This window comes from Nomascus leucogenys, chromosome 1a (assembly GCF_006542625.1).
Source record: "Nomascus leucogenys isolate Asia chromosome 1a, Asia_NLE_v1, whole genome shotgun sequence".
In the NCBI taxonomy this organism is placed as follows: Eukaryota; Metazoa; Chordata; class Mammalia; order Primates; family Hylobatidae; genus Nomascus; species Nomascus leucogenys.
Window position 1 is genome coordinate 1,686,901 of NC_044381.1, and position 10,942 is coordinate 1,697,842.

General features: G+C 45.6%; 1 protein-coding gene across 7 annotated transcripts; it reads left to right on the forward strand.

Moving 5' to 3' along the window:
• The first annotated feature begins 307 nt into the window (after nucleotides 1–307).
• On the forward strand, nucleotides 308–7,883 carry DMRT2 (doublesex and mab-3 related transcription factor 2). Of its 7 annotated transcripts, XM_003273860.3 has the most exons (6): nucleotides 308–927; nucleotides 1,068–1,223; nucleotides 2,012–2,580; nucleotides 4,173–4,275; nucleotides 6,065–6,145; nucleotides 6,538–7,867. In XM_003273860.3, exons 3-5 carry the CDS (start codon nucleotides 2,056–2,058, stop codon nucleotides 6,118–6,120), a joined length of 684 nt encoding a protein of 227 aa, XP_003273908.1. In that variant the 5' UTR covers nucleotides 308–927; nucleotides 1,068–1,223; nucleotides 2,012–2,055; the 3' UTR covers nucleotides 6,121–6,145; nucleotides 6,538–7,867. The 7 variants fall into 7 exon arrangements, with proteins under 7 accessions (XP_003273908.1, XP_030670381.1, XP_030670390.1 ...); XM_030814521.1 differs by lacking the exon at nucleotides 6,065–6,145 and having other exon boundaries at nucleotides 6,538–7,883; XM_030814530.1 differs by lacking the exon at nucleotides 6,065–6,145 and having other exon boundaries at nucleotides 308–1,223; nucleotides 2,012–2,103; nucleotides 2,572–2,580; nucleotides 6,538–7,871.
• The last annotated feature ends 3,059 nt before the right edge of the window (nucleotides 7,884–10,942 follow it).

The following is a 10,942-nucleotide window of genomic DNA, read 5'->3' on the forward strand; positions in this document are numbered from 1 at the left end:
TATGCACACTAAAAAGCAGTCATCTTTTAAAAAATAACTTTGTTTAAATGCATGCTTAGGGGGAATGGATTTACCTAAGTCTCTTAATAGCATGCATTTCTGATCTTCCCTAAATTAACTGTAATAGCAACTGATATAGCAGAAAAATGTAAGTGACTTGTAGTTGACTTGGCCACCTGCCACACGGGCTCGGTGAAGGTTAATGAGGAGCTATTTGGCACTTCGAGAATAGCTGGCACTAGACACGGAAATATCAACAGGCTATTTGTATACTAACTAGGAGTTTCGGTGCCAGGTAACCATTGATGTACTCTTGCAGGAGAAAGAAGGATGTCGCTGTACGCCCCGATAGAGAGGCATCATTTTTACGCCCAGTTTGGATTAATGATTGATTGAGTCGCAGAAATGCTTGTGATGCTGACAGAGACCAATACTGGTCTTTCTGATCTCTTCCTCGTCGTTTATTACCTTCTGTTGTGGACAACGCATTCCTAAGAATGTATCTCTGCTTGTTTGCCAGTCCGCGAGATAAATGGTGACTTCTGTCTCGCAGGCACCGTCATACCTCGGGTTTAGATTCTGGACAGGCGACCCGGCTGCACCGAAGGCCCGGTAGGCGGACTCTGGCGGAGCGCTTCAGGGAGGAGAGTGTAGACGGCGGAGAGGCGGAGGGCTCCCGGCCAGCGTGCCTCGGCCAATCAGTATTCACACCGCCTTACCACCGGCCAATCAGAGGACGAAAAGCTCCGGGGCCTGAGCGGATAATACTAGGAAGGGGAGCGCAGTCTAGAGACTGAAGCCAGTGGCGCTGCGCTGAATGCAGCTGCGCGCGCCTGCGGGGTGAGCCAGCGATCTGAGCCAGGCGGGGGCAGCCCGACCTTTCTCGCCCAGCCTGGGTCAGAGGAAGCCGAAAGCGGCCTCAGCAAGGTGAGGCGCCCGAGGCTGCAGAAGACCGAGCAGAACTTTGCAGAATTCGGGATGTGCTGGGCTAGGTCGCTGAGGACTTGACTGGGTTCCTCCCTCCTTCCCTCCACCTTCTCCCTCCCTCCCTCCCCTCCACCATCCAGTGGGTTCGTTCCGGGCCTCCAGCTATCAGCTCCCGATCTCGTGTTTGAGGGTAGCGACCCCGATTTCTGTTTGCTTGCACAGCCAGCAGCCCTAGCGCCAGATCCTAAAGCTGGATATCTTTTGACTGGGCTACCAGCCCGGGCCTCAAAGTTTTGGTGAGTGCTGTGATGCCGCTCGGGGTGTCAGGGAGGGCAAAGGGCGTGAGTCATCTTTCACCTTTTCTGTTTGACTTGGATGCCTTACCTTAAAGATATAAACCAATCCCTAAGTACAGAGAGCCCACGCGGCCCAGCCCTGTGCGCCCCAGGTACTATTAAGGCTGGACGGGCATCTGTAGGTTTGTGCTCTTTGGCCCTATGGCACTCTAATGACAACAAAATTTTGGTTTTCAGTTAATTATTTTGGGGAAGCGGGTGAGGCGACCTCTTCAAGCCCAGGGAGGGGTCCTTGTGGTGGTGTAGGCTGATGAGAGGCATTTGGGAAGCATAGAGTGGTACTTAAGTGGGTCTGAAGGGCCACTTGTAATCAAAGGAAAACAATTCTTCAACGGGTAGTTTTATATGCATCATGGCCATACTAGCTGAGTATGGGGAAATCTGACAAGTGGCCTGGGCCGGCCTAGTTGGACACAATATTTTGTGTGTGTGTGATAAGTGAGTTACCCAGGGACTTGTCCGGAAAGCCTGTGTAAAGCCAGAGAGGGCTGCGATTAAAAGTCAGGTACTCGCAAAGCACTTAGAATTAATAAAATAAAACTTTTGTTGGGTTGTGGATCCCTGGGGGCCCTAGAAAGGCACGTGTGGCCTGGAAGTGCGGGACGTGTAATGAGAACAGGATGACTCAAGGCGCCGGAGGCGGGCAGACCAGGAGCTTTGGGCCGGAGGCTCAGGGATGGTCCCTGACGGCGGCCGGTGGGTCTTTGGATTTCTTCGTGTTTCCCCAGAGTGAGGGCTGCCGAGCTCAGGCCCCAGCGAAGCCCCGAGCGCCATGGCCGACCAGCAGGCTGGCTCCGCGGCGGGGGACTGGGAGATCGATGTCGAGAGCCTGGAGCTGGAAGAGGATGGCTGCGGGGCGCCGCGGTCAACGCCCCCCGGGCCCAGCCCGCCGCCGGCCGACGGGGACTGCGAGGACGACGAAGATGACGACGAGGTGGACGAAGACGCGGAAGAAGAGGGCGATGGCGAGGAGGCAGGCGCGTCCCCTGGGATGCCCGGCCAGCCGGAGCAGCAGGGGGGACTGCAGCCGAGGCCGCCGCTCGCGCCTCAGGCCTCACCCGCCGGCTCCGGTCCCCCGCAGCGCTGCCCTCCTGCCGGCGGCGGCGCGGAGCCGCGCAAGCTGAGCCGCACGCCCAAGTGCGCGCGCTGCCGCAACCACGGCGTGGTGTCCTGCCTGAAGGGCCACAAGCGCTTCTGTCGCTGGCGCGACTGCCAGTGCGCCAACTGCCTGCTGGTGGTGGAGCGGCAGCGCGTCATGGCCGCCCAGGTGGCGCTCCGGAGGCAGCAGGCCACCGAGGTGCGTACTCGCCCGGCCCGGGGCGCGCCTCGCCGGGGCGTCTCAGGCCACAGTGGAGGTGGGGGAGTTGGAGGGGAACGGGGCAGCTGTCCACACCCCCGCGCCCAGGGCCTTGCGGTGCCTGGCACTCCCTAGGAAGGATGGTAAGAACGCTTTTCTGCTTACACTGGCAAGCAGGGTCGGGAGGGAAAAAGCAGGCATCTCTGGGGAACTTGGGAAATGATTTGTCTTAACAAGCAGGCAGAGAGGCCTCGAAAGTGATTAGGCCCATTTGGAACATCGCGAGAAAATCAATGTTTTTATTTTTTTACATTTAAAAGTGCATTTTCGTGGTGTTGAGGGCGGGGTTGAGGGGAGAGTGGTTGATCCGCAGCACCGCGTGCAGCTCCAGGGTCGTCACTGCTATACTAGTGATGATGGAGAAAAAGAACCACGCAGCACGCGTGCACTCGGTGCTTCAGCTGTTACCTGGACGTTTGAGATATCTAGAACACTCATTTTATGGATGAGACACAAAGTGCATGAGAAATTAGATGCCTGCAGCCCAAGGTCATCAATCCGAAGCTACTGTCCCTGCAAACTACCTAAGAGCAAGTGGAGGGTCTCTGCTGCTTCCCATCGGAGGACTCCAGCTGCGAGGAGAGCCAGGGTTTTCTTTCGGAGAGAGGCTCTTGAACCTTTGATTTTGTATTTGTTTCCAATGTGCGCCTGGACAGGGAGAGCTCAGCGAGCGAGGCTTCACAGGGCCTCCTCCCAGACTCAGGACTAGGGAAGATTTTCAATTTTCCTTTTTGGCGGAGAGGAGCTGAGGAGTGGATAGCCAGACATACTGAAGGCAGCAACCCCACTGGAAAGCCTCTCGAGGGCCCAGGAGAGCGCGCTGGACGCCATGGGCACCTGGTCCTGGGCTTGGCCTCCTCCCGCGTCCCGCATGGGTCATCGCCTGCCCTGCGTTCCCACGCGTTCTCTGTAGCGTATGCTGGGTAGGACGCGGGCGTGGGAGGGCCCAGAATCCCACCAGCTGGTGGTGACTGCCGAGGCGAGGGTGGGCGTCCGTAAAGCGCAAATTTGGAGTTTGCAGCCGGACCCAGGAGACCCTCATCTCTTCAGTCCCCTATCACCCCACCCTGCTCGCCCTGCCGCAGGGAGAAATCCGCCCGGCCTCATTGCTTAACAGCAGGCCTTGGGCACCTTCTATCCGACAGGTGGGCTCCCAGGACCCAGCCTGGCTGCAACCATCTCTTGAGGTCGGGCGCCCCCCTGAAAGGGATTTCACTTTTTCACTTCTCTCCGGGGTGTCCCCTCACTTCTGGCCATAGGTCTGCGTATATCTAGAGTGATTAGAGTCTAGAGTGACTGTGCTGGAGAAAGCAGGGGGCCCAGATCACCAATTGAGGTTCCAGCTCCTTGCCCTAGGATTAAGGGGTGCTGATATTAATTCGTTTGTAATTATTTTTCACACGGAATGGGAAAATTCAATACATTTAGAAGGGGGAGAGTTTCTAGAAAAGATTTACTGACATCCTTTCCTTTCCCCTTCTCGCCCCCATTTTCTTTCAGGGCATTATTGATGATGTTTCTTGTGTTTACAGGACAAGAAGGGGCTTTCTGGGAAACAGAATAATTTCGAGCGCAAAGCTGTGTACCAGAGGCAAGTCAGAGCCCCCAGTTTGCTGGCCAAAAGCATTTTAGAAGGTAAAGCAACAAAATTATCCTTCAGCCTTTTAAACCGAGCTGAGTGACTCTCATTAATCAGCACAAAGTGTATTTATTAATCTGTTAAAGAGCTATCTAAAGGGAAAGTACTTTTTATTAGAAAGGTTTTGTTTAGGTGTTCGCTGAGCCCATATGCTAAAACTGAACCCGTGCGGAGAAGATTAGCATGGCCCGGGAGCCAGAAAGTTTTCTTCTAAGAAAGAAACTGCCACCTGGGAAAATGAATCTCACATACCTGCTGAGGTTTCTGCCACCACCAGTTTAAGAATCCCTATTATTTGGTTGTCTGCTTAGTGGTTAATGGGTTAATGTGGAGTGCACGTGAAATTTACCCCGTGTGAGGGATGTACAAAGATATACTGCCAAGTGATCCTGGAGCAGATGTCTTGGAAGGAAATAAATAAACAAAAGAAAACAAAACAACACAACGATGTCCACTTTTCTTAGTTGTGGGAGCTGAATAGATTAAGTCAAGTGAGGAGTTCAACAGCTGCCCACAACCAATAAATACCATTAGTCTGGAAGTTCAACCTCAGATTCCACTCTTTTTCATTGTACTTTTTTTTTCTGGATTACTTGGATAATTCCTGTTATTCCAAACTTCATTTTTACCATTTTTTGACAGTCAAGGTTATAGAATCTGAAAAAGGTTTTGAATCCAGCAAGCGAAGTGGAGGTTGAATGCGAACAGTGCGAAATCTCTAGCTTTCTCTCTCCATGTTCTCACTTTCATGAAAGCCTGGGGATACCTTAATTTTTCTTAAAATATCACTGATTTTTAAAAGCGTCTCTATTTGGGTATGGAATTTATTTATTGACCTTCTCAATAATATATTGACTATTTTTAACCGTTTTTCTTTAAATTTTTAAATATTTAAATAAGGGACAGTTAATGTTTGCTTTAATCACTGCCACTTCATGAAATTCAGGTTGAAAGTAAATAAAAATTTTTAAGTAGACATTTGGATTCTGTTTTTCTCTTGTGTAGCTTCTGAATTTTGTTGGTTCTGCACAGGTTTTGAAGTTTGTGTGTGTCCTATCATGTGTTGTATACTTCTGACCATAGAGTGGTTTCTTATGAATTAAAAATGAATTTGGTTACAAACTGGATAAACAGATTTATAATAATAGGGCCACATTGATAAACTGAGATTATGCAAAGCAACTTGCGAAGTCTGAGGGCTAAATGGAATAGTAAATTCAACTAAATAATTTCCTGGCAAAAACTTACCATAGAAATGTAAACATTAATTTTCAAATTTTATTTTATTTGCAAATGAGTATAATGGGTTTGTCACTATGTAAACACAAAGATAACAATGGATCCTTCAAACAAATACGATAGAGGTGAGTGCTTGGGGGTGATGAAATACTCCAAGTATTTTATGCCTCCAGGAATTCTATTTATGTTACACTAATCTTTGTATTTGAGTTTGTTCCTATTCGTGCGATGACTTAGCCTGTGTCCTAATGATTGCTTGTTCAACCATTTTGGTATCCGGCCAAAATGATTTGAGCTTGGGAAAAATGTTTTAGAACAGTTATTTTCAATAGAGCAGGGAATACTCCCCGCCTTTTTTGGGTTTTGTTTTATTTTGTTTGTAGTGGTAGTCAGGGGAAGGCGCCTGGTTAAATTGTTCACTGTAGAGTGTGTTTGACTAGTTAACAGCTCTTTTCAATTTTCTATGCTTCTCTATTTTCTTAAGCCTTTTTTTCTTTTTCTACTCACTAATCTCCTTTAACTTTCTTTCTTTCTCTTTTTTCCTAGTTCTCCTTGGATTATTCTACAGCTATTACATTGTGTACATAATGAACCACCTTTAGAAAATAAAAGTGACATCAGCTGTAGGTATAGATATATTTTTTAATAAATGAAAAAAGATGACATGGATAATAATAAAACATTGATGGATACAAGATGAATAGCCTTGTCTCTTAATGCACAGGGGGCCTGGGAAGAATATTAAAATTTTAATCAATAAAGTATGCCTGTTGAAGCAAGCAAGCAAACAAATCAACAACAACAGCAAAAACAGCAGCAGCAAGTTGCAATATGGATATCTTTCACCCTCCCAGGAAACTATTTTTTTCTGTACTTCTGCATCTGTATAAAAATATTAGCGAGATGGAACTGTAAATAATTTTTCTGCTGATTTGTAGTGTTGCTGTTACCTTCTGGGTTTCCAGATTTTTCTTCCGTAGATGTTAATATCTTTCATGTGCAATCTTTGCTTCTTGTAGGCTATCGCCCCATTCCAGCGGAGACTTATGTAGGAGGGACCTTCCCTCTACCTCCCCCAGTTAGTGACAGGATGAGGAAAAGAAGAGCCTTTGCTGATAAAGAGTTGGAGAACATTATGCTGGAGAGAGAATATAAAGAAAGGGAGATGTTGGAAACTTCTCAAGCTGCTGCTCTGTTTCTGCCCAACCGCGTGGTGCCTGGACATGACTACAACTCCTACAAAAGTGCCTACAGCTCCAGCCCAGTGGAACCACCGAGCAAGGACTTCTGTAATTTTTTGCCCACCTGCCTTGATTTAACCATGCAGTATTCAGGGTCTGGGAATATGGAATTAATTTCTTCTAATGTCAGCGTGGCCACGACTTATAGACAGTATCCCTTGTCCTCGACATTTTTAGTTTGGCCCAAGTGTGGCCCCATTAGCGACACCCTCCTCTACCAGCAATGCCTGCTAAATGCCACCACCTCAGTTCAAGCCCTGAAGCCTGGGGCCAGCTGGGACTTGAAGGGAGCACGAGTCCAGGATGGACTCAGTGCAGAGCATGACATGATGCCATTGAAATTGGAAGGCTCCCTGGTGCTGCCTCACACTCCTGAGATCCAGACCACGAGAAGTGACCTTCAGGATCATCAGGCTGTCCCAGAGAGGTCCGCGTTCTCCCCACCCCGACGGAATTTCTCTCCCATTGTTGACACGGACTCCCTGGCAGCTCAAGGGCATGTCTTAACGAAGATCAGCAAAGAAAACACCAGGCACCCTCTGCCACTTAGACACAATCCATTCCACTCATTATTGCAGCAAACGCTTAACGACAAATCGGGTCCTGAGTTGAAAACACCATTTGTCAAAGAGGCCTTTGAAGAGACCCCTAAGAAACACAGAGAGTGTTTAGTTAAGGAGAACCAGAAGTACACATTTACAATAGATAGATGTGCAAAAGACCTTTTTGTAGCTAAACAAGTTGGAACAAAACTCTCGGTGAATGAACCACTGTCATTTTCTGTTGAGTCTATTCTTAAGAGGCCTTCATCTGCCATCACTCGTGTCTCTCAGTGAAAGGCTGCTTAAACAGAAAGCTGGATTTTCTGCAGTCTTAGAGCGTTATTGCCATTTGCTACTTTTTTTAAAAGTTAAGATGTTTGTGTAAAGAAATTTCTAATGTAAAGATGATGATTTTGAAAAATTTTATATATTCATAATATGCATGTACTTTTTCTTATCACATATATTTAAACTTACAGATGGAAATTGCCCAATGTGCAAATTGTTAAGTACCATGCTTTACACAGCATTTCAAAAAGCAATAAAATCGACACTGTCTTCTCAAAACCCAATATTTGCCGAAGCAAATAACTGTCTCTGTCTAGATGAATAAGCTATTTTTCTATGATTCTGTATATTTGTATATTTTGAAGTATTCTTAATGGTCACTGGGGGCCGCAGGAAAACCTTTATAATACTTTAGTTTTGCATTGTGGAGGGCACATAAATTTGATTATTCGAGACTGTTTGAGGCAAAAATAACTTTAAGGAGGACATAGGGCCATTTGCATGTTACAGTATCTTCATTTCACGTGATTGGACAAAGCTGAATTAATTTGAAGGGATATCAAGTGTAATGTCTCTTGTACATTACGTTAGATGATTCAGGTTCTTGGAATAGATTTCTTCTGACTCCCTGGGTCCCAGTTTCTTTCCCTGGTGAGGATGTTTATGTGGGGCCCTAAGCTTCTTTTCTAGAAACACTTCTAGTTTCTTTGAACAGTCTATGATTTTAGGTTGCTAGGAGCCACAAATCAGGTTGCCTTGTAAGATGTGGTCAGTACTTCCCATGATGGGGCCCAAATCTCCTCTCAGCTCTTGTGTGAGTCCACTGTTTCTGAATCACTGGTGACAGCAGGCATTTGGATGCAGGCCCAGTCACAACTCTCATCGGGTCCCCAAGTATCAGCTTTATGCCTCCCACATTTGCACCACTGTCAAAGGCCTTCAGTGTAGCTCTCTTCTGACACAAAAACGTTTACTATTCAAATTGCTTCAGCTGACAGTTGCTGAAGCTTGCAGATATTTATCACAGCATGAGGGTGGCTTCTTAATGCTTACACCTTTTCTATCCCTGTCCCCCCGCCCCCTTTTTTTTGAGACAAGGTCTCACTCTGTCGGCCAGGCTGGAGTGCAGTGGTGTGATCATGGCTCACTGCAGCCTCCACCTCCCAGGCTCAAGTGCATGCCTGTAGTCCTAGCTACTCAAGGGGCTCCACCTCCCAGGCTCCACCTCAGCCTCTTGAGTGGCTTGGACTACAGGCATGCACCACCATGCCTGGCCAATTTCTAAATTTATTATTGTTTTTGGAATATGTGCAGAGGTAAGTTTTTAAAAATTTTGGTAGAAACAGGGTCTCCCTATGCTTCCCAGGCTTGTCTTGAACACCTGGGCTCAAATTATCCTCGTGCCTTGGCCTTCCAAAGTGCTGGGATTACAGCATGAGCCACCACACCCATCATTTCTCCCATTTTTAAGTTCTTGTTAATCCCTTGTTTTGCTCAGTAAAATGTTAGCTGTTGTTCCATATAATTGATAAAATAAGCATAAGACCTTTATGAGAGTACTAAGTTCATCTCTTAAGACCTCACCTGTGGACCCCAAGTTAAGTTTATGATGTCATGGTCATTCCAATACAAAAAATCAAGAGTCATGTATCTCGCTTTTAATACGTCCACAGAGGGGGGTTTTACTTCAAATTCTGCTATTGTCTTCTGGGTAACAAGAACATGAGGTGGGTATGTGGAAGGTGCCAAGTGACTCAGCAGTGTAAAGAGTTTCTTTCTGGCTCTTGAAAACACTTTGAATTACTTAAAAATGATTTTGCTACTAATGAGCTCATGTAAACCTCCAGGGATTCTCTGAATTGTTGCTAAAAATTAGCATCTATTTCAAAAAAACAACAAGCCAAACCTTGGGTTGACTTTCAGTTTGTACTTGTAAAATAATACTAGGCTTTATTGAGTCAAATTTAGTTATTTTTATTATTGCAAAAGTCAGAGTGAATGGATGTTTGCCAGAAGCAAAGGATATGAAAACAGGCAGAGATTCCAATAACTTTTAAAGATTATCATTAAGTGGAAAAATGTTTTCCAGCCAAGTGTGCCCTGATGTCAGAGACAGAATCTAACTCCAGTTTTCCCTCCCAGTCGTCTCTGCTTTGTCTATAATCACTAATTTTTGGCTTTCTACTGGAAATTTACCTTTTTGTTTCAAGTGTTAAATGTATCCTTAGCATTGAATTAAACTGCTTCAAAGGTAATGAGGGGGAACGTATTAGAATAAAAACACATAAAAAAATCTCAGTGAGAGGTCTTCTTATCTAAACATGAATTTTATCTCTTACTTGCTCCACTTTTGTGTTTTGAATACTTATATTTGTTAAGATGTTTCTCTTTTGTATTCAGTGAACACGGGGACTTCTTTTCGGTCCTCTGTCTCTGTATCATTTTAATCCCATTATGTGAATCCAGTTGGCTGTGGGTATTATGGTTTTTCTCACATTACCAGTGACCAGAATTTTATTGTTCTTGAACATTTATGAGGGTCAGTACTTCCCCTGGCAAACTTGTTATTATACTATGCATTAGTTCTGCTGTAATGAGTTCTTTGAATTTTAAAACTACCAAATCTACCATCAGCCACTTGTTAAGAGGTTTGTGCTTGGCTCTTTGCTTTTGAAAATCATTTCACTTCCATGAAAGTGTCATACAGAATCTTCAGAAAATACTGTCATTGACATTAAATCAAACTTGTGGTTCAATTTAAGCATTTTCTATATTGAAGGCAATAAATGGATACAGTTTTAATAATTTTTGAGAATGTAAAAAATAGTAAAACATGGACATTTTTCTCAATTTAACTCACAATACAATAATACAGTTCTAATGACATGTTGTCCTTCCATCTCAACCGATCAAGCGTGATCATTTGCTGAATTTGCAGTTCTTGAAAGTTTGCAACAGTGCTTCTCAAACTAATGGACAATTGAACCACCTGAGAATCCTGATGCTGCTGGGCTTCAGGCCACGCTTTGAGTAACAAACGCTTGCAGCGTTTCTGGTATTTCAATGCACATTTAATATTATCTGCTGTGGATTTTGAGTTGTAATGCAATAATCGTAATATTACTAGCATGAATAAGTTAATATACAGAAATAGTTTTAAAAGGCCATTTTCTTTTATTATTATTATTTTTTTGGGAGTATCACTCTGTTGCCCAGGCTGGAGTGCAGTGACGTGATCTCAGCTCACTGCCACCTCCGCCTCTTGGGTTCAAGCAATTCTTCTGACTCAGCCTCCCGAGTAGCTGGGATTACAGGTGCCCGCCACCACACCCGGCTAATTTTTGTATTTTTAG